The 23886-nt window shown below is 37.1% G+C and overlaps 1 protein-coding gene across 4 annotated transcripts in view; it reads right to left on the minus strand.

Annotated features, from left to right (window-relative positions):
* Positions 1-2968: 2968 nt before the first annotated feature.
* Positions 2969-23886, minus strand: part of RPGR (retinitis pigmentosa GTPase regulator) — a 54861-nt gene continuing 33943 nt past the window's right edge. For 2 of the 4 annotated variants that reach the window (XM_041399870.1, XM_041399869.1), the window contains 5 exons: positions 22670-22735; positions 7722-7970; positions 7464-7503; positions 6156-6244; positions 2969-5181 (listed from right to left, as the gene is read on the minus strand). In XM_041399870.1, coding sequence (XP_041255804.1) covers positions 4960-5181; positions 6156-6244; positions 7464-7503; positions 7722-7970; positions 22670-22735 — 666 coding nt within the window. In that variant the 3' untranslated portion in view covers positions 2969-4959. The remainder of the gene's footprint in view (positions 5182-6155; positions 6245-7463; positions 7504-7721; positions 7971-22669; positions 22736-23886) is intronic. The other 2 variants (XM_041399871.1, XR_005952297.1) reach the window with 2 other exon arrangements.

Here is a 23886-nt window from a genome sequence, read left to right on the forward strand (position 1 = left end):
TTATCCCATTCCTTCATTACTAGTGGTGATAGTGATACAGAAACTCTGACAGAATCTGGGAGAAGCTGAAATGGAAGTGAAGTTTGGGATTGACCTGTGGAGATAGCAGGGAGGAAGAACAGACCTTCCATAGGTGCTGCTGTGGTGAAGGCATGAAGAGGAAAAAAGGCAAAAAGATTCAGAGGAAGACATGGGCAGAAGGAGGCAGGTGGGTGATTGCCATGTACGGTGCTCTCTGAGGAATGATTGACAGAGTTCCTCACACACTGTGCTGCTGCTGTCAGCTCATGACAGGAACCCCAGTGCTAGCCAAGAAACACCACTGCTAGCCCAAGATCATCCTTTCATACGGAGTTGGTTCTTCACTCAGCGCAGTTTTCAAAAGGCACCTCCCTGCCCGTGGGCATGCCTGTTCAAGGCACTTGGCTCACTTTGCATTTTAAATGACATATTCACATTTGTTAATAGGAAGCTGCTTTTCCTGAAATGACAGACAGGAAAGAAAAACAAGAGGTCAGCCTAGGAGAGGACAGCATTGGCTAAAAATCCCAGGAAGATGTACAGCAATGGAAATTCTTGTTCTGGGAGCTTAAACAACAGAAGATGATGATCACACAGTTTCTTCAGTTATATCCTAATAACTTTCTTTCCTACATCACACCTAAACCTCAATGGCACACTCCTTGTCAAAAATATAAAAGAAGATACTGCCCTGACTGTAAAAATAGCATATTTTAGGGAACTGAAATGTTCTTCAGGGCAGCAGTCTCTGGCTGTGCGTCCCATCCCTGAGCACCTTCCTGCTCCCTACACCAGCGATCTGAAGGAATCTCCTTGACTCTTCCCAATTAAAGGTGGCATCCTAAAAATGGCACAAAGGAGATGGCAAGAGTAACTTTCCCTCAATTTCTCCACTGCCAAAACCCTTGCTATGGAAAATTTCAATATGAAGAAAGCACATACATGAAGTACACATGTTGCAAGTTTTGAAGAACACCACTTGCCTTTTTCATCTGGCAGGGCTGGTTTGTCTTAGGCAGCGAGCAAAACAGAAAATTTTGGGGGGAAGATAATATTGCATTCCCAATTAGACACTGACTGATGCATCAGTATGTGGTAAATCAGCAGATACATGGTCTCATGTTTAACAGATGTATGAAGAACAAAATCTCTGTATTTTTTATATTCTTGATGCTGTTAACGTCCCTTAAAATTCTGACTTAATATCTCTTCAGTTTTTGATGAGTGTGATTGGAAACAGCTGTGTCTAAACTGTTTTGACATTAAATGAGAATGGTCTTGAAAATAAAAACTTCTTTGTGTACAAAGCAAAGAACTACAGTTTAGCCAGATTCAGATTTTGCAAGGCTTTTGCTGAGTCATTACAATCTGGTCCTGAAAAAGAAAGTGGTAATTACATAGCATGAATAAAATGTAATTCCAGAAGAGTCTTGAAAAGCAGATAGGTGTGAACTTTAGAGCTCCTCACTATGACATACTGAGCAAAGCAGGCTTACTACCAAAGCATTAATATCTCCAATTTCCAATTCTCACCACTGATGGTGGTCTCATTACACTTAATCAAAACATTATTTATGTCCTTAAAGGAATTTAGACATAACAGAGTGTGCAAATGTTGTAAACTCCCTAAGTAGTGAGTAGTACAAATAATATGGCTCCTAAAAGCACTGTGAGGGAATTTAGAGATAGTATATTTATTTATATTTATATTTATGTTTATATTTATATTTCAAAGGGTAGTTTGAGTACACCAGTATGTTTTAAGTGAGCCCAGACTTAGTCTCTCAATAGTCATGCAAGATTAGTTTCTGTATTCTTGATCACCAGGACTTACAGTGGTTTACCATCATGATATGAATTCAGTTTACTTCAACTACCCTAATGTCAACAGCATGACATAAATATTCCTCAGGGACAAAGACTGGATGTATTTTGCATATTGTGTAAGTAATACTTGGAAGAAAAAGGAAAAAGTTGCACAAAGTTAATTATAATTATGATTATTAACTTTAGACATATAAAATAGTGTCTAAATAAGCTTTCTTTCACGTTCTCTCCTTTTTTAATTTCAGTCACCACAAACGTGCATAGGAACAGCAGCTGCATAAATGAATCCCGTGCTTCTGGAAATCAGTAAACTTACATATGTAAATACATGGATTAAATGGAAATTTCAGGAGGTCAAGCACACATTTTATCATCCATATGCACACACACACATGCACACACGTCTGTATATATTTGTCTATAAATATACACATATATGTCTCAGTGAACTGAATATCTGTGTATGCAAGGTGCACTAATACCACTTCAATTTAAATTAAACATGTATATCTAGACCTACATTTATTTATTACAAACTTGACCACTGTCCATCTATGTATACTTAGAAATAAAAGAGTGATTGTATTTTTTATCTTTATGTTTTTACAAAGACACAGAGTTTAAAACTTTCAAAATGCACTATATAAATACACTGAGGTAGGAGAGTCCTTTAATGCCAACAGCAATATGCCAGAAAACATAAAGTTTTCTGAGAATTTGGAAACAGAAAATTTGATACAGAATGAGTATCTTTAACTTCTTTCAGGGGCCATGAGAAGGAGAATTTCTGGCTCCAGGGGCTGGCTACACCTTTGAAGAGCACAAACTCCACCTAGTGATAGGTTTAGTGGTGAAATTTTAGAAACCAAACAAATCTAAAGCACAATCTCAGTTCTATGGCAGGACTATAAAAATAAGAAATAAAGACTTAAGTTGATGCATTTAATCTTTGGAAAAGTAAGAAGAAAACAGAGAAAGATGTACTAGAAATGTTTATAGAATTTTTTGCTACTCATCTGTTTATGAAAACATTTCAGTAATAAAAAATCTTTACATTTTTATCATAAATATTGTGAACTTGTTAAAAATCCCTATAAGTTAATACACATGCACATGTAAATTGTTTTATTTGTTTAATCTTTTTTATTAAAAATGAAGACATGTAGAAAAGACATTGGAATGGGTTAATATGTTCCTGCTTCTTGTTGAGCAAAGTGTGTGGACAAGATAAATGTACCAGTCCCTGAAACTGCTCAGACATACAGCAGTTTACAGTCCATTACATAAACTTCTGTAGTGTTAGTTTTGAGGGTAATTCCCATTTTAAAGTAATATTTCTCACTAAATCAGTTTACCTTTAAAAAAGAAATTGTTCTTACAGTAACAATTTCTGTAACTGATTTCCCCTTACAAAAATAATTAAAGCTTATTTAATTAATGAGGGCGCCATTTACTTTATTTCTCCTTTTCCACTTTACTCTTCTCAACAGTATCCAAGTAGAACAGAAACCATATGTGCATTCAGAAAAAATAAGAAAATATGTAAATATAATGGAGAAAAAAACCCCTCATGTAAGATTCACTGCATAACACAGGAGTAGCCCAAAGAAAAATAAAAGTCTCAAAGGTAGGATCCTAATTAACTCTGGGAAAGGATGACACAAGCATCCAGGTTTTTAGTATGATGATTATGGTAGCACAGAGGAAACCCTGTGAAAGAATCTGGGCACCTGCCATACTTATAAGGACATGCAGGTGAACCAACTCCTAGGATGAAATCAATTCTGGACACTTCTGACCTATTAAATAAAATTTAAGCAATTCTGAAACTAGAAAAATTTCAGGAAGAATGGGAAAGCAACCAGCCCGGTTGTACCACCTTTCAGCAGTTCACTGTGTGGTCAGGGATCACTGGGGGTCACTGACCACCAGGGACCAGCAAAGGGACCTCCAGGACAGAAGAATGTGTGTAAATGGGAGGGAAAATTTAATTATGATTTCAGGGAAATTATTTATCATGTGTATGTTTATTCTGGGAAAATCAATGACTATGTACGTAAAATACAGTATCTAAACAGGAGTTTTTCTGTACTTAGCCTGCACGATATTTTGGAGGAGATATCCCCTTGAGCAGCTGGCTGAATGAAGAATTCCTGCTTCTTAATGCTGCAGCGGTGTTGAGCAGTTTTTATTTGTACTGATTTTTGGCTCCTCCTGCTAAGTGTCCATCTGAAGAAAAGCCAGTCTGCCTGAGAAAAACATGAATATTTACTCCATGATGATCAGTCTGTCATACTGATGCCACAGTACCTCTGGCTGCATTATTTTCCTGTGAGAAAAGCTTCACTGGAGACTCATTAAGGTGTGGATGTTCAGAGAATACAGGATTACAATCCAAGGGAAACAACAGTGAGGGTGTCCAGTTTTCACTGGGCCTGATTCAGTAGGAGAGAGGCCCATCAGCTTATGACAATTTCAGCAGGAGCAAAGGTTTTCAGCACCTCTCAGAAATAAAAGCTTTCTCCCTGTCCCAGTTTGGCAGGATACTTCCATCCTTACACTGTTTCCACTGGGACTGCTGCCATGTGTGAAATTAGCCACATACTCAAGTAACTTCTTCCATAATGGCCTACAAGTTAACTTGAAAGTTTTACTGCTGTTTTTTCTATGTCAAAACAGAAGGAAATATGTATATTTCTGAGTGCCTTAAATATTCTTAACTAGGTAGTTAAACCAAGTAATATATCAAACATTATAATTTTGCAAGAGTGTCATGCTGAAAGTGGTACTCTGTAGACTGAAACAGAATAAAATTATTGAGCAAGAAACAAAAAATGCCTGTATTCAACTTTTCACATTAAAACCCCCCATATTTTGCTTCAGAACATCAACAGGTAAGGCCACAGAACTTCAGCAAGGTGCTGATAAGTATATAATTTTGAACTATTAAAATTATCAATAAATACCAAGAAAATCATCTGCCTATTTAATATTACAGGAATCCAATCAATCAAAAAAAGCAGCCATCAACATCTCGTATCATAACTGTTTTCAAGTAAAAATTGCACTGTATGCTTTAAGACTGTCACATTCCCATATATTATAACAGTGTTACAGCAATATGCATGTATTAACTTTCATCCTTCTGTCCTGGTTAGTCACAGTTTCACTGGAATTCTCCAGTGTATGATTCTGATTTTCATCCTTACTGCCTTCACCAGTTAAATCTTCTTTTTCCTTTTCTTCACTCTGCAATGGCTTTTCAGAGCTCTCTTCCTTTCTGCTACATACATTCTTGTGGCTTGTCAGTGGCTTTCGCTTAAATAGGGAAAACTGGAGTGAAAAAAACAGGTAAATTATATGACTGAAACAGTTAGCAGTGAAATTCAACACTAAAAAAACCACAAACCCCTTTGTGTATACCAAAGTTAAATGAGGTTGGCAGATTTCTCCTTGGTAAAATAGTTTTTTTTCTCAAAACAAAATCACTAAAAAATGCTAATGAGAAACATTGGCAATATTTCAAATGTGTTAAAATAGCACATGGGAATCAGAAAAGTTAAAGTGATTGCATTTTGTCAAATTACACATTGTACAGTTTGTACAAAATGCTGTAAGTGGTGCATTTATTTGGGTTCTTTCAAATAAGAGCCTGAGGCAAGGTCCAAACATGAAGCCCCAGAACACAAAGTGCTTACTATGCCTCCTGATAAACGTGTGTACTGCCATAAGTGACAGTGCTTGTGCTCAGTGAGACCACACTCGTGTCAAAGTTAACTACTGCTCAGGGCCTTTGGTCAACAGGAACCTCAGCAGTCTCTGCAGGAGCCTCTGGATCCTAAAACCTGTAAGAAATTCTGTATCAGGTACTCCTCAACATGCTCATGCACCTACATAGAGAGATATATCTGATGACAACATCAGTGTATGTTGCAAATAGATGCAGGGTCAATGAGCTCAGCTGCTGCTTTCAGAGACAAGTAGGAGGGGAAATCTTTTTAGATAATGTCCCATAGGAAGCAAGTCCTAAGTTTTCACCTCACCAATTCATGATGTGATAAACCATCTCTCTCTCAGGGACATGCCATCCATGAAAAGGTCATCATGGGCTTTAACTCATTTCTATTACCTGGACAATTTAAAGTTATTTTATCAAAAAATAACATCAAGTCTTAAACATAAGGAGCAGGTTGCTCAGCAGTTTAATAATCTATGCAGATTATATAAATTGAGGTATTTGCTTTGGTAATTGCCCACTGGCTTCTTGGTCACTTGGCAAAGCTAGAAAGAAACATCAGGCCACAAACCTTTTTTCTCCCCACAGTTCCTCCAGTTTTTTGGTCATCAGTGTTCTCTGAAGAATTGTTCACAGTGTGATTGTCAGTGCTTTCCTTCTCTACAACAATATAAATCCTTATAATAACTTCTGATTCATGCAAATCAGAAAAATATTACAGACAAGCAGAAAAAAAATTACTCTTCAGATTATTTTTGAAGTAGATGTCACTAAATAAAACTGAAAAAGCAATCAGAATATTCAGTAAAACTTGATGTCCAGTCTGAAAAGAGTATTTTTATTTTTTAATCTCTGCATATACTGTCCGGATACTACTCTACAGATGCTCAATTTTTATGAACAGAACATTTACGGCAATATATAAAATATTTCTACTTCACACTCACAGTTTCCTCTAGATGACAGGAGACAATGTCTTGCACACTTATTTGCAAGTATATTCTAATTTGGCAAAGCTGATTTTAGGGCAGGAATTACGGTTCAGCATGAATTTTATTCCATAGAAACAATTCTGGGAAAGGAAAAACTTTCCATCTCAGTTGATGTTCCTGTGTTTAAATTTTCCTATACTCCCTGTATGAATCATATACATTTCAAACTTAATATCAAAACTTCCAGATCACTGGATAATGGAAAAATATTTAAGCATCCCTTCTGTACAAGCTATTTCCATTATAATATTGAAAATAAATGGCATAGCTTCTTCATTATAAAGGCTGTGCTCTGTTTTATACACTTGTTATCTTCTTTCAAGAGAACCATTCCAGATTACTCCAAATTTCTAAAATAAAAGAAGTCTTATACATATAGGGCACCCAACTTCATGTTCCCCAGCTTTTCTAAAGGAATATTCAGTTCTCATAAGCTGCCATCAAAACTTCAAGGAACTTCTAGACTTACATCTTCAGCATTCTGAACAGTGTTCAGCAATTATCACATTTCACCTAAAAAAAACCTCTCTGTGAATAGAATAAGGAAATATCAGCTGAAAAAGATGGAGAAGAATTCTAAGAAGCTTCTTGATTGAAGGGAGGCACAGGGCACCTAAAAAAGTTGCCTGAGAGACAATAAAATCACCGTGACTTTGGCACTGCACAGCCAGAACTGCTCACAGCATGGACTTCCTGCAACATGTGACTGGGAAAAGTATTTATTTCTTTCAAATCATTAACAATTAATAATGGGGTTTGCCCCTCAAATTTCATTACCTCTCAAGAACTGCTTTGCCAACTATGAACAAGAACTGTGTTGTATAATATTGTTAAGAACACTTTTATCTCTCTTTAGAATGTCCAATTCTTAGTAATTTTACTCTTACCCTGCTGAACGATGGTCTCTTTCTGAGTAGTCTCCTCTGTCTATAGACCAAAAAAAAAAAAAACCACCTCTTTCAAAATTGCTTAAAAAAGAAAAGTTGTTTAACTATTAACCCATACATGTGTTTCTCCCTCTACCAAAACCACCCCAAACAACAACTTTGCATTTACAGGATAGGTACACATGTATCAAACTAAAGTTAGTTACAGAACCAAATTATTTCAGAGACCAGTAACTTAATAGGAGTAAATGCCTTTACCTCTCCAGTTTCCACAGTGCTACTGCTACTGCTTGTCTCTCCCTCAGGTGATTTACGATCCTTTTCTTTGTCATTTTTTCCCTCTTTTTCCTCTTTTTTCTCTATTCCTTCTTTTGTTTCATTTCCTTCTGTTTCTTCTTTTCCCTCTATTTCTTCTACTTCTTCTATTTCTTCTATTTCTTCTGTTTCTTCTATTTCTTCTTCTTCCTCATCATCATCTATTTCTTCATTTCCAGACAAGTTTTGTTCCTTGGACAAAATTGCCAAAACATAATTTTGAAACTCAAGGTGTACAATGATAATGATCCTCATCCCACACCAGTTCATCACACATCAGAATTTGACTAAGAACAAGAAAACTCAAAAGGGAATGTTCTAAGGAGACAGAACAGGAGACCTCAATCAAAGTTTGCTAATTGTATTACGTTTTTTAAAAACTGACCTCCAGGGAACATTAGGAGTGAAGCTGACTTATGTTTTGCCAACATGTGCCTCCTTAAAAAAAAAGGAATGGAAATAACTTTTTTTAAATGTTTGAGCATAATTGACACCAGAAGTAATAATTCCAACACTGAAAAAAAATTTCAAATCTATTTCTCAAGAAAATTAATGAAGAAATGCCAGATACAAAGCTTTGATTCATATGATTCAATACAGACATTATAATTTGAATTAAAGTTATTTTCAGCCTAAGATAAAACTTCAATATAGTAAAAATAAAGTGGCCAAGGGCATTATAAAATAAATATTTAAAAGCATGAATGCTATTTTTGTAAAATGTGTAGAAAAATGAATCAATTATATCCTTCTTACTCCCTTCAATCAGATTGTCATTATTATGCCAGTAGGTACTTATAACAGCAAATACAATATTTAAATAAGAAGCATTCTCCTTCCCACTGCAGAAATATAAGAGCCTAAACCAAGGGATTCCAAGGTCAACTCAAGTGAAGGCACATCACTGCCCAGAGGGGAACATTTCTGCCCCACTGCAGCCAGTGTCACAGTGGAAACTGGTGGGCAGTATCTGCACACCCTTGGGAAGCGTGGTAGAGCAAAGAGTCTTACAGTGAACTCCCTCCCACAGCTGGTTCCTAATGTTGTCTCCCACCTGTAGTTAATGTTTTCCCTATTCTCTCTTTGGATTTTTGCCTGCTGTCTCCCCAGCTGCTCTCTTGGTCATTAGAAGGTAACTTGCTGGTGAGGAGGAAACCACCAGTGAATGTTTCTCTAAGTTGGAACACAGAGACCTTTGGTGGAACTCCTTTGCTAAACCCAACTCACATATCCCAGGAATCTGAGACATCCTTACAGGGGACTTATGGAATCCTGCATCATTCTGGAACCCAGATCACAGCCTACAGCACCTCAAATCACACGAGATTAATTTATTTCAGCAGCTGAGCCATGCTTCTCATCCAAAATAAAAAAGGTGAAGGAGAGAGTCACTCCTTTTACTCCAAGGAAGCCACCTGTTTAACTGAACAGCTTCCCAGAGTGACCCCATTTCCATTTACTGCAGCTTTGCACAGGTGTCTCTGGCTGTCACCTCATCTGTTCAACTCCTAAAATGGCAAATTTTGCATCATAACTCTGATAGCACAGTTCTGTTACTGTTACTTCTGCTTGCCCATTTACAGGCATGTTTTGGAGATTTTACCAATGGTAGGGAATGATCTGAGAATGTCACACTACAGATATGCTTTTATCTTAAAGGATGAATCATCTGACCATTCAAACTTATACCTGAAGAATTTAATAATTTAAGAATATAGGCTACTAATTAAAGTACATATATATGTTATGTTATATGCATATATTATATATACCTATAATCTCTTCATTATTCTCTTTCATCATGCTTTAGGGTTTTGGGTTTTTTTTATTTCACTCTAAATTCCTTTTTCATAGAAAGATAATGCTGAAAGAATACCTTCAATACCTCTAAAGTTGAGACAGAGAGAAGCTGTCTGGGCCAGGGCCATGCACAGAAAGTCAAAAGTAGTAGAGAGCATACAAGTGAAATATTTCAAAGTGGTTTCATTTAGGCTTGAGGTTCCAGTTTCTTCAAGGACAAAACCATAGTTGTTACTATGAAACAGCCTTAAACATTTTGTACCTATAGTATAATAAATCAGTACAGCAGAACAGCAATCTAGAAAATATAACCTTGCAGATTTAACACAATGCATAGATTTTTGTGGAGCTGTCTTTGCTGATTTATTTTCATGCATTTATTCTGGTTTTCCTGTAAATCCAGACCTTCATAACTAGACATTCTTAAACATAAATTTGCTGTTTCCAAGCTTATGTGGACAAATGACTTTACTTGCATAGGTTTGGGCAAAAGTATTGCCTTAGTGGATTATAACTCCATGTCTATAATTACCTTCTGCTAAAATGGCTGCAGCTAGCTTTTCTTTGGGCAGATTAATACAAAATAAAGACGTTTCTTTTCAGAATGCTCTATAAAAATGTGGTCCTGTGTCTACAGGAGAGAGGGGAAAAAACTTCACTCTGTTCTGTACTGCTGTCTCATCTGGTGCCCCGCTATGGCTAAAAGTCTCACTGAAGACTGAGACCACATCTCATGGTAGACCTTGCTCAAATGACAGCTGCCAACTAGGTTTCCCTGTATTTCTGTAATTGTTTCATTGTGGACCCCTCCTGCTTAGTTTATGGAAACAGCTCTGGCAGATGGGCTGCTCATAATTAGCATTTCAGAAGGGAAGGCTTATGATGTTTTTCCACATCTCCTCAAGAAGTCAAAACAATGCTTGCCATGACCATTTTATATTTTTAGAGAAGAAAATCTCAAAGCCACTGATGGGACAATTTTAGCTGCAGATCTTTTAAAAATCTGGTGAAAACTCAGTGATGAAGAGAAAGCTGTAATTACTATGTGTACTACTTGAAGTGGAGAGTTCTAGGAAGCTCTGGTTTACGGAGATGTTTCTGTTTCCAGTTGCCTTGGAAACTGTTAAAATCCACGAGAAGGTTATTAAAGAGAGCTGAGAGTGAGGTAGGTAGCTGCATGTCTGTTGCTGCATGGTGTTCTGCCAAGCAGCCATAAACCAGCAATAGCAAAAACAGCAATTAGCAGAGTTTTTAATCATTTAAGGAACAGATTTCTCCATTACCTGCCCAGCTCATTAGCCTGACATGCCCAAAAGCATTCTCATGACCTTTTTACATGTCTACAGGATAAATGAATGGTACAAATACCAAGCAGGAACTTCCCTCTGAAGCAGAAAACTCTGAGTAGGTGGGTGTTAGGTCCAAGAAGGTTGGGCAGTGGGCATAAGGCTTCATATGGGCCTAAACTTTCTGGAGCACTATAAAGACAAATACAAAACACATTCTACAGACTATCTTCTTGCTTTGATGCAGGATTGAAGAAGAATAGGTAGAGGAATCATATCCTATGCTAGCTGTCATTCTGCTCTCCAAAAACCTAGTGCACATTCATGTCACTCCTGAACTGTCTATGTTGGGAAAATGCACTGGGTTAACATTTTACTAAAACAGCACTGAAAGTAACAATACCAACCCTGATCTTACATACAGATGAGTGAAAAAACCCCACAAAACAAACAACTCAGTTTACCATTTGTGGGTTGGAGGTACATGGATGGGTGGACTTGTAACATTTTCTTGGTACTGATCAGGGTGTCAAGGCATCTGATGCCAAGTGACTGGAAATACTGCCTGACAAAACTGCTGGAAAAGCTAAGATTCATACTGTGTTGCTTCTTACTAAGCAGTTCCAGAGACAGCTTAACACCTTAAAGTCCACACAGTGTTAGCCACTTGTCATCAGGTATTTGAACTGGCTTTCATTTTGTAGCTATTAATATAGAGGAGTTATTATCTCAGCTACTCTACGCCTTAGAGAAATATCCTTTACTTTAATGTTTATTAAAGAAAGCTGTCCAGTTTAAAGACTGACAAAATTCAAAGACATGAGTACTCAAATAAGAGATTTAGCAGCTTATCCTTCCACTTACAAGCAATAAGGCAGCCAAACTAAGCTTTCCCTACATATTGTCACAGAGACAAACAGAAAAGCTCAGTAAATACACTTAGAAGAGTTTCCTGCAAAAAGCTGAGCCTGCCACCATAACTTGCCTAAACATAACACCTAGATTTCTGCTAGGTTCCCCAATTGCACAATTTTATGTTAGGAGCACTTATCATGGATTACCCAATACTTATTACACTCCCTTAATGCTGCTGTTGTGTGAGTGTCCTGGAAAATGAAGGCAATGCTGCACTTGTCATTTCAGGCACACTGTGCAGTGAAACCACTGGAAACCAGTTTTATGTCAGATGGGACTTTCCACTGTTAAATGTCAAAAACTGAACTTTAAAGGTAGTTGTGCCTTCTTGTAAATATGATGGAAGAAAACATATTGAGGTAGCAGCTGCCCTGCAGTGATACACATTACCCTGGACATGTGGTGACTAACTACCACAACAGTGCCCTCCAACAGCATGGCATCACCCTGGGATAAAACAGTGAATACACAGCTGAAAATTATGTTGGTAGAGACTGACTGAACAGATTCATTTTCCATTAAGGTTTTTTTTCAGCCCACACTTTGCTACCCAACATATTTTATTTACTAAAAGACCAACTGAACAGTTTCATTTTCCATTTAGTTTTTTTTTTTTTTCAGCCCACACTTTGCTACCCAACATATTTTATTTACTAAAAGCCGAGCACAACAACCTACAAGTCTCCACAGACCTGTGCACTTCTGTCACAGGCTGGCAGTGCACATACTTGGCATTAAGAGGATTAATCAGATTACATGCATTAACCAAGGCTTTAGGTGTCATCCTGAGACTGCACACTGGCATTGATTACACAGAGTAGCCAGTAATTTTTGAGGGCATTCTCTTAAAGATTATTTCAGTTGGCTTTGGTGTTATTATTCTGTGGTTTGCCAGCTTGCTGCTGTAGGTGTACCTGGAGAAAGACGTATTTCTGCATTCTTCTGTGAATAAAAATAAATACTTACCAATGTATAAAATTGTAATTTAATACTACATTCTGAAGAAGTATTTGTACTTTCAGTTTTTCACTAGAAATTTAAATAGAGTTATCTAAAGTTTTATCCTCCCAGCAACTCCAAAGATATTTTTTGCTTATTCCCCAAGATAAATCAACATCTGAAATAGCTCAGATGTACTACAACTTTCATATACAAAACAGTTACCTTCTCATAAAAGTTTTCTTTCTTTGGATAACAAACAGAAAATATAAATTTCCAAGCAAAAAGAGGGAAAAAACCCACTTCTATAGAACTAGAAAGAATTTTAAGGTGTTTTGTGAAAACCATAAAACAAGTTAGAGACTGTTTACATCCCGTACAATCTCTTATGAAGTATTTTACACAGTAACATAAGTAGCCTCTAATATTCAGTCACTCAGAAATAGCATATCAAAGTAACTCCTGGGTACCTGAGTACCTAACAAAACAGGAGAAATACAATGAGCAACTCCAGAATATGTTGGTTATTATCTGAAAAACTTACTGTGTCTCTGGAAGATATTATGGTGTATAAAATGAATTCTTAATGCTAACAGACACAGAAGAAAAAAAATTACTTGGGAATATTGGCCCACACTTGGATGCAGATTGTGCATATTTTCCAAATCCTTACAGAAAAACTGTAGTGTCTGGAGTTTGTCATGCAGCTCCCACATATTTGCAAGTGAATGAGGACAGTCACTCCTTCTGCTTTTATTGTGCACATAGCTTAGATACTGCAAGTTTTTCCCAAATCCTGTACTTTTCATTAAAATCCTGCCATAATCATGCTGGGTTTTATTCAGTGCTCTGATAAAAATATTGGTAAAGGCAAATTTTTGCCAAAGCACCAAAGCAGGCAGGAAGGTTTTTTGAGATTCTCTGACTCTGTACATTCCTCAAAGCTGGTCCAGGAGTCACTGCTAAAACCTCCACAGACTGCAAGACTGGGTCTCAGGGAAGAGCCCCCACTTCAAAATACTCCGATGTAAAAGTAGCAATTTTTACACAACCATCACTAATCTTTAAACCCATTCTCATTTCATAGATTTTTCAAGGCACACCCAACTCAGTAATGCAAGTGCCACCAGCTTCCCCATGGAATTGTTCTCCACATCCTGCCAGCACTTGTGGAAGTTCTCCCTCAGCCGCTGCAAGGCTGGCTTTAAAGCACAGCTTGACTCCTTTCTGTACCCTTGATACACGTTCAGGTTTGCTTTGTTCTTTTTCTCCACACAGATGATAATGAAGTGCCTTGCACAAGAGTTAAATTTTGCAGCAGTTCTGCTGCTGTGTTTCTAATTATGAAAGTAGTTTTGTGCCTTGGATAGATGCTGGATAGAATGAAAGTGAAGTATTTTATACTTCCTGTAAGAAAGCCAGGCTCTGCCAGGGTGGCTCACAAGCTCCTTTTAGGTTGGTATTTATTGCTCACTTTCCAGTCAAACAGCACAGGCTCTTGTATTAACAACAGTACACAGGGAGGGTTGAAATCTTATTCTTCAATACTACTGTGATCTATATCCTTACAAAAAAGGTGCAGATAAAGGCTTTGTTTAATATAAAATTCTTCTTAGAGCCACCTTTGCTTTTCTCTCTCACACTCTCCATATGACAGCACAAATACTTTAAATTTACAAACCACAAATGAGACTCTGTGTGAAGGGTGTGCCAGTCATGACAAATTATAAGGCTCTAAATCCACACCACTGAACTTGGGACACTCCAGCAGACAGCCCTGCAACCCAGCAGAGATCCAAAGAGTCATTTCTAATTTTTCAATGCTGGAGAAATAAGAAAACCAGAATTTACACTAGACATTTCAGGGCCCTGGTAAGAATTATTTTCATAACTAAGCATGGGGGTTTGAGATAACAGTATTAATATTTGTTTAAATTATTATAACAGAGGTTGACAAGCAAAAAAACAAAGAGCACTATCACAAATCCTTAAAAAAAGAGCGCGATTAAGTGTACTTGCTTCTTCTTTTGGCAATAGAAAAATAAAACCTCTGTTGCTGTCTGCAATGCAATTTTCTGATGCCAAAGCTGTCTCTCCCAAATCCTTTCAATATCTTTCAATCCTCTCCTGTCTCCATTAAAACATAAATAAGCGTACAAGAATGCTACAGCTCAGTGAGTGATTTTGGATCCCAAATATGCTCAGAACTTTACTGAGCACAACACCATGGGTTTGCCATTTCTGCAAGCTAAGAATGTGCTCATAGAATGCCACAGTACTAAACACTATCACATCCACAATTAGATGAAAAATTACCCTTTCACATTTACTTTGCCCTTTTTTTGGCCTTTTTACAGGTCCTTATTGTTATATGAGAGATAGGATCTAAAAGGTAATGTCATCTTGGGAGAAAAGAAGCTAAAATTTATATTAAAAGATACCTAAAGGTAAGAAAAACTAGGAGGGAAAAAAACCTAAGAGCAATGAAAACAGGAACTAGATGTCCTTTCTGCATAATTCTGAAAGGCCCTGTTCTAAAGAATATCCACGTAGTCATCCAGATAAGAAACTGGAACAAAAAATAATGAGTGAAACCTAGACACTTTTTGCAGCTTGGAGAAGGACATTTTTATTATTCAGCATCAATTATGCCAAATGATTTAGTATCTGAATAAATGGTTTGATATGTTCAGCTATAATGGAAAAACTTATCTGCTGAAATTTTGCAGGCACAAGAGAAGAGCTGTGCTACAGAATATTCCAAGGTCACCCAGAACACCCTCACCTCTAAGCAGAGCTGTGAGGCAGCAGCAGACCTGCACCCCACCCTCTGAAATGCCAGAGGTGTTTGTATTGCATACCCACTGTAAAAGGTGTCACCTGTAATTCTGTGAATGTCTGTGAGACTGTGCAGGGGATTAAAATTTCTGAGATGAGCTGCAGGGGATGTCTAGAAATTTCCATGTGCTTATTAACACTTTGAGGATGTCCAGCGTTGCTGTCAACTGCTGTGTTGCTGCTCTTGAATTAAACATGTACACGGTTGATTGCTGGTTAAGTGTAATTAATAAATCAATAAACCACTTATTCTTGACTTAAACCACAGAACTGAACACTTTTTCCATGTGATAATCATTAAGGAATAAATAATGAAGAGGGAATAAGTGCTCTTTTTTCTAGTACAAGAATACAAAGACATCAAATGATGGAAATAAAAAAAGAGGAGTTACTTCTCCAAACAATGTGTAAAGAAATCTAAGAATTATTTTCCAAAACTTGCTAAACAGGTTAAAAATTGATTGAAAGAAATTAATGTGAAGAAAATGGATGTTAAATGTAATACATGTATCTGCTAAACTACAAATTATACTGAACAATTATAGGGGCAAAGTAACACTACATGTTTGTGCTACTCTAATATTCTAATTTATTTTTTTTCCCAGGCACTCACCAGTAGCCACTGGCAGAAAAAAAATCGATAGATCTTTGGTCTGGGCAATTGCCTGTTGTTTTCTCTCTCAAATGCAGGATTTCTTTTCTCTATTAAAAACTAACACAGGACTATTTCTGCCATTTTTCTTCAGTACTGCACATAAATCTCTTTGTATGCCATAATAAATACCAAGGATATACTGAATCTTCACAAAACCACAAATAGCAAACTTCATAAACCAGAATGAGTCAAACTAAATAAAATTCCACTCATTATGCTAATGGAGTTCCAAAGTCCCCTCAAAGCTCAGAAACGCTGGCACAGAGCACAATTTATGTAACGAGTCTGTGGAAAACCCTTAGAAGTGCTGGAGTAAAGCTCTGCTTTTCCCCCACCACAGGAATGATCCACAAAACTGCATAAAATCTGTTCTCAAATGAATGAATTTTAATCTAGACAAAACAAAGAAGAGGAGATGCCCACCAGCTGGCTTCCTTCACTCTCTTGGAAAGCTTTCTGCTATCGGCATATGTTAAGAGAGAAACAACAAATAGTCCTCATTTTCCTAAGAATTTACATTAAATGCTGCAACCAAAATGAAGGGCCATTTCTAGGTGGAATTGGAAATCACTTGCTTTTAAATGCTCTCTTTTTTTCTCTCTCTCTAGGAAAACTTTTTCACTAGAAATAACAGTGATGTTTTGTTTTTCATAGCCCAGTTTTCTTCCAGTGATCAATTCTAGAACCACAAAGAAGTACATGTCATATCCAAGAAACCCAGTTTTGGGCCTATAAAAATACTTTTCACTACTACTAAACTTTCTAAGTTTAATCACAGTAACATCCTAATCTTTCCTAAGAAAGATAAAACAACACATCACAGCTCCACTTAATTTCCAATGGAAGTGTTTTCAGAGGAGTTCAGTGATAGCACAGCACACTGGCAAAATACCCAATGACTCCATTGTTAGAGAGAGCTTGGGAAGGGCATTTAACTGATTAAATATTCTCTAACAGAATATCAGGATACTTACCCTGCTCCAAAGACACATGCTGATGTCAAGACAATGTCTTCCAGAGAGTTCCAAAGTTTGAAACAAGGGACAAAATACAGCCACTGGGGTAAGTTTTTGCTGTATTTAGGCACAGCAGGTGACTGAGGTGATCTTACCTTCAGATGCAGCATATGGAAGGGGTGAGTGAGGCAGGAAGGTCAGACCTAGACTAGGATTTACTGGCAAACTACCGATCCACTACAGGCTTTTGAGAAAATAAATTCTGGAGACATCGTGTCAAAGATTGTTTAATGCCAGCATCTTACAAAACAATATTAAAATGTTTTATAATATCAACAAAAGTATTGATTCCATTCATGCTTTTATTGAATGACATTTACTCATTTTGATTCCTTTCTTCTTCTGGCCTCATTTTCAAGTAGGGCTTAAACAACTGTTTTCCTAGAGAATGTCAATACTGAGATCTGTTTGCAAAAATTTCCCAGACCACCCACTGGCATAATATTCAAGTAACAATGCTGCATGATAAGTCCCTATCTCTTCATTTACCAGTTCAGTCCCTAATGGTTGAAAGAGTATGCATTATCTTACAAAAATAATTTGCAAGATTTGTTTGTGTATTTTAAGGACATTCTAAAAGTATTAACTTTGTCCTTTCAAAAAAAAAAAATCAGACTTTCTTACCACTTTCTTTACTATTCCATCTGCTTTACCTCTTTTTGGAGATTACAGATAGGGTTTTTTAAAACCTTAAATCTTCTCCAATGAGGAGAAACTTTGGCTCTGATCCTGGAAACATGTATGTGTTTCACACAGCAAGAACATATATTCCCCCTCCTGGAGTGCCTCAGAGTTAGAGGACTAATGTGATATAATCTTTTGCGGGCAGATATAGAATCTTTTGTGTATTGCACAGTATAAACAAATATAAAATGTTTTACAGGTATGTATTTCAAGTTCTTAGTTCTATCCAATCACCAAGTGTGAAATTCAAAAAATTATCCCTGAACTCTAATGTAATCTAGGCTGGATTCTGAGATCTGTGTGTGTCTTCTTGCACAGAATTGTGTGCTGACACCAAAATAAGAAGTCAGCCTTAAGGCCCTTGGAAAGTCCCAGGCCATCGCTTACCCAGGCCTGCATTTCCATTTACCTCCCATCCGCTGACCCATGTAAATTTGGCAACTTGTCCTTTCTTTAATTTAGGTACTTGAACATTTTACCAATGTATGAGCAGAATAAAAGTAGGGGGAATAAATTATGGAGTGATGTGGAAAAGGTTTTACAGCGACTTCTGTGAGCCAGAAAGAAGTTTGATCAGAGGATTCATGTTTACCCCTGAAAGAATTTTCTACCAAGGTTATTGACATAGAAACCAAGAAAGAAAGAAGAAAAAATAAGAGAAACCTGCAACTGCCTATTCCAATAAGCACTTTGTCTGTCTTTCCTGACCAATGAGTAAAGTGTAAACTTATGAGTTTTGTAAGAATGTATAAAAAGCATGCATGCTATAATAAAAACAGGTTTGAAGCCTTCTGAAAATGGAGTGTGTTGCTTTGTATTGTCTCAATTACCAGAGAGTGATACCAGAATTTTAAAATAGGTATCTTTGCTAATTTACTGAAACTCGCTTCATGTAAGGCACATTATCAAGTAAATTGCCCTGCAAGTAAAATTGGTGTGTTGCTGATTCAAAGGCAAAGATTATAATGTTACAATGTATAATTGATTTGTCAGCATGACGTTGCACTTGGATTAAGAGGCAAACACAGTTTACCTCCTCAGCAATTAATTTTTGTGTATTTTAAGGAAATTCTATAACAGATCATATATAATACATGATCAACAGGATTGTGAAAATGATTGTAATGATCAATAAAGTATCACATCTCTCATAAAAGTATCCTAATCTAAACATTTTCTTCAGTCTTTTTCAAGAAATTGGCACTTAAATTATATGCACAATAGTATGCTTTGATTGCATGAAAACAATCTGTTTCCTGAATAGGCTTAAAATTCATCTGCAGTAGTCTATGTTACTTTAGTGTTAAATAATGAGGTAGCACATTGTTCCAAAATTGTTCTGGATTATGTAAACCATTTGCTACATGACGTTTGGATTTCATGTTTTGTTTAGAGCTCTTTGGTAAAGCAGTACTTTCTGTCTTTTCTGGCTTCCTGGGTTTGCTTTTCTTTTCTGGAAGTTTACTACTATAATTTTTCCTTTTATCTTTTGCTTTTTCCTCTTCTTCTTCTTCCTCATCCTCATCTTCTCCCTCATCCTCTTCTTCCTCCTCTCCTAAATCCCCTTCCTCCTCATTTCCTTCTTCCCCCTCTTCCTCTTCACCTTCTCCCCCCTCTCCCTCTTCCCCTTCTTCTTCCTCCTCTTCCCCTTTTTCTTCTTCTCCCTCTTCCTCCTCTTCCTCCTCACCCTCTTCCCCTTTTTCTTCTTTCCCCTCCTCTTCTTCTTCCTCCTCACCCTCTTCCCCATCATCCTTTTCTTCTTCTTCCTCTTCACCCTCTTCCTCTTTTTCCTCTTCCTCCTCTTCCCCTTCTCCTTCATCTTCTTCTTCTCCTTCTTCCTGTCCTGCCTCTTCCCCCTCCTCTACCTCTTCTTCTTCCTCTCCTGTTTCCTCATCTCCCCTTTCTTCCACTCCTTCCTCATCTTCCTCTTCTTCTTCCACTCCCTCTTCTCCCTCATCTTCTCTGACATTCTCTTCTTCCTCTCCTACTCCCTCATCTTCTTCCACTCCTTCTCCCTCTTCTCTATCTTCCCTTTTCTCTTCATTTTCCCCCTCTTCTTCTTCCTTTTCATCTTCTTCCCCCTTGTCCCCTTCTGCTTCTGCCTCTGTTTCTTCCTCTTTCTCATCTTCTCTTTCCTCTTCCACTTCATCCTCCCCATCTTTTCCTTCTTCCACTCCATCCTTACCCACTTCCTTAGTTTTTGTATTTGCATCTTCCTCAATGTGCTCTTCTTCAGATACCTCTTCTTCCCTCCCTGCCAATGATTCTCCCAACTCCTCCTCTTCACCCTCTTTGTCTTTTTCATTCTCCCTTTCTATTTCCTCTTCATTTTCCTTTTCATCTTCTTCCTCTTCTGCTTCTACCTCTTTTTCTTCCCCTTCCTCTGTATCTTCCCCTCCTTCCTCACTCTCATTGCTTCTCTCCCTTTTAACCTGCTCTTTTCCTTTTTCAGTGCCTTCCTCTTTCTCATACTTCTCCTCCATATCCTCCTTTTCTCCCTCACTCACCATTTCTTCTTCCTCCATCAACCTGCCTTGCTCATCTCTTTGCTCTTTGCCATCTTCCTGGCTGACCTCCTCAGTCTCCTCTGCACCCTCATTCCCACTGTCTCTTTCAGTCTGTGATTCTTCTTGTTCATCTTCTTCCTCATTATCTTTTCCCTCATCTTTTTCTACTGAAACTTCATCTCTGTCTTTTTTAACCTCACTTTCTTCTTCCCCTAGTTTACCTTCACTGTCAATTGTTTCATCCAATTTTTCTTTTTCACTTTCACCCTTTTCACTGCTTTCATTCTCCTGCTCCTGATCAGATTCCTCCTCATTCTTAATTTCTAAGGGCCTGTCTTCATCAGGTTTAGCATCAGAGCTTGTTTCTTCCTCATTCAGGCTTTTTACATCAGTCTGTTCTACATGGTCTTTCTCATTGTTTGTAGCTTTCATCTCCTCAATCTCACTGTCTTTTTCTAAGTCCAGATGTGTCACTGTCCTCCTTGCCCTCTGGACAACTCTGTGTTCATAATAGGCATCTTCCTTAAGTATATATTTTTGGAGATCATTAGTACTTTCCTCAGTTGAAGATGATGATGAAGTTACAGATACTTGTTTCAAAAACTGATGCTTTTTTTTAAGATCCTTCTGTTCTGCACTACTTTCTTCTCCTGTGACATTTACTCTTTCACACTTGTCAGATTTTTCAACACCATCCTTTAGTTTGTTTTGACTATCTGTTGTTTTTTGACTCCCTTGCTTTTTAACAGGACGGTATTCCTGTACAGTTAATGAATCAGTCTGGGGCTGATCCCTGGGAGCAGAAGGAAGTACCTCTATTTTAAGGGATTGCTTAGATTTAACAGCTTTTGGCTTTTTATTGGAAGAATTTATTTTTTCAGTCAGAATTTGATTTTCAGTGGGAGGATTATATGTTGCATCCTTTCTGAAAAATTCAGCATTTTCCACACACTCTTTTTCCCCTTTCACTAATATGCTTTTGTCCTCAGTAATTTCTCGAGCACCACTTTTCAAAGTACTATCACTTTGTGCACGCTCAGATTTACCTTTCCTGATACTTTTTCTGGCCACAGGCTTCCCTGCAAAGGCACTACTCTTTTCTAAATCTTGTCCAGTTGACTCTGAAAGTGAAGACTGCTTTTGTAAAGAGCCAGACACTAATTTTGAGCTCTCCTTTGTGAAATCAGAATCCTTGTTTTTCAGCCCACCCTTACCATCTCTTTTCAGTTTCACATTTTTATTGTTCTTCTATTCCACATGAGAAGCAGAAAATTAAAAAGAAAGAAAAAAAGCATTAAAGACAAATGGCAGCAAAAGAAAAAGGTTACAAAAGCATCTGAACAAGAAAAGAAACAATTTGCGAGAGGGGATTAAAAGACAGCATAAAAGGTAGAATATTTCACATGAAATGAATTTACAAGTGCACATATTAGAAGAATGTAACACCCTGGTAGTGCTACACCTTTCTCACTATCCAAGGAAATGCAGCAGGAGTTGTGCAGCCAGTGCCACAGCCCATACACCAGAGCAGGGGCAATGCATGAGGCTGTGCAAGCAGAAGGAAATTCATACAGTTCTCTTACACTTCCTCCTTTGGAACCCTTCTGATGCACTCACTGTTACACCATTTAAAAGCTGAAGTTTGAAAATCTGTCGTCTATTTGCTTTAAACTGTACACTTATTTAACAAATTATGAATAATAACTTTAAAAATCTAAAATAAAATTTTAAGGAAATATAACAAAGTGCTGAAAAGCTGGGATCACTTTAGGAGTGAAATAGAAAGTACTACAAAGTACTTTAATTTCATAATTAAGACCAGTATTATTGCTTCTTTAAATATACTTCATGGTGAATATCTGTAAATAAAATATTTACACTGTGTCCCAAAATATCTTCTTAGTAACAAACCAGTAGAAATGTAGGTTATTACATGAGGTTACAAGATGTATATGATAGTCTCTGGCTTCTTAAACTGGTGAAATATTACACACTCATCTCAAACTGCACTGGGTATGTGGAGTTCTAGGTGCCCAAATTCTCTCTGCCTTCATGCAGCTTCTTAGAATTTTAGGTCATGGATATTCAGAAAATTAGCAAGAGGAGGTCTATAAAATTTGCCTGACTTTTTAAAAACTCAAAGCAAAATAATGGACAATACAAGAATTGCAATAATGGACTAGGACAATACAAGAATTGCAGATTTTTAAACATCAGTATCAATATACAAATATGTAATTAGTTACAGTACCTTCTGTTTTTGGAGTGGTGATAATTTTAAGGACCAGTCACCAGGATTCAACTTCATTGCATGTGTCTGCAAAAAATAGGATCTCGATTAAGAAAATAAATATATTTAATACAGAAAGCAGCATCAAAGCCCAGTTTTACTAAACAGATCTAGTTTATGAACATTTTAATATTATTGCACAGTCAGGGTGAGACAAACCTGTATGATCAATCAGCTCACCTGTTTCACTTCCACTCCATCGTTTACTGCTTATAAAGAGCGTGGAGAACAAATGTCAACACCTAAACTGTCTGTAGAGACTGAACATTACCCTGACCTTTCTAAGAGCCCACAGGCACATTTGAGATCCACCTTCCTCTCCCTGTGAGGTTGCAAATAGAACCTTACTCCATTATCATCACAAACTTAACTCAACATCCAGTTTGGCATCACAGCCTTGAAAGAACGTCTTTAAAGAAATGTTGCACAGCAGAAGTTTTCCTTGGAATCTAATACCTTTATCTCTTCCACATAAAGCAAGAAACCAAAAGACAATATAGAATACTGCTAAGTGGGAACATATACTGAAATTTTGCTCATCCCTTGCCATATATTCCAAATGACATTGTAATAATATTGTCTGCTGCTGATTATTAACTGCTCATGGTTTACCTACATTCTTTTTCAACACAGTGAGCATGGAGAGTTCTGGTTTCAGACTCCCAATAATTTGTATCATCAATTTAACATTAAAGGTCTTTCCTCCTCTTGTCACATGTGTCAATAAGATGTATGTTGCCACAGTCTAGAAAAATTGAAAAAAACTATGCTGTAGCAGATTGTTTTCATTCAGATCCAAGAAGAGCAACCATTTATCCTGTATTTTGACAAGTTTGCCTGATAGATTTTTTTTTTTAATTTATGTTTAAAAATTGTTTAAATGTTTTAAATTTGATTCAGGATAGGTATAAAACTGAAAAGGAGAAGGAAGACTAGCACATAAATTGTGCAATATGTAAATTATGCTTCAGTAAATTAATGGAGGCCATGCTGTGCATTGGATCTGATGACATTTTTTTTCTTGTAAATCAAAATGAAGTTTTATAATGTTAAATAAACATAATGTTAAATAAATGCCATGGACAAACAGACTGTTAAATTACTAAGTACTTTTAAATGCAAACAAATAATAATTCCTGTAGTTGTTCAATCCTTCCAGCGTAACTGTGGCTGCATTA

Source organism: Onychostruthus taczanowskii, unplaced genomic scaffold, assembly GCF_017590055.1.
Source record: "Onychostruthus taczanowskii isolate IOZ18803 unplaced genomic scaffold, ASM1759005v1 scaffold17, whole genome shotgun sequence".
In the NCBI taxonomy this organism is placed as follows: Eukaryota; Metazoa; Chordata; class Aves; order Passeriformes; family Passeridae; genus Onychostruthus; species Onychostruthus taczanowskii.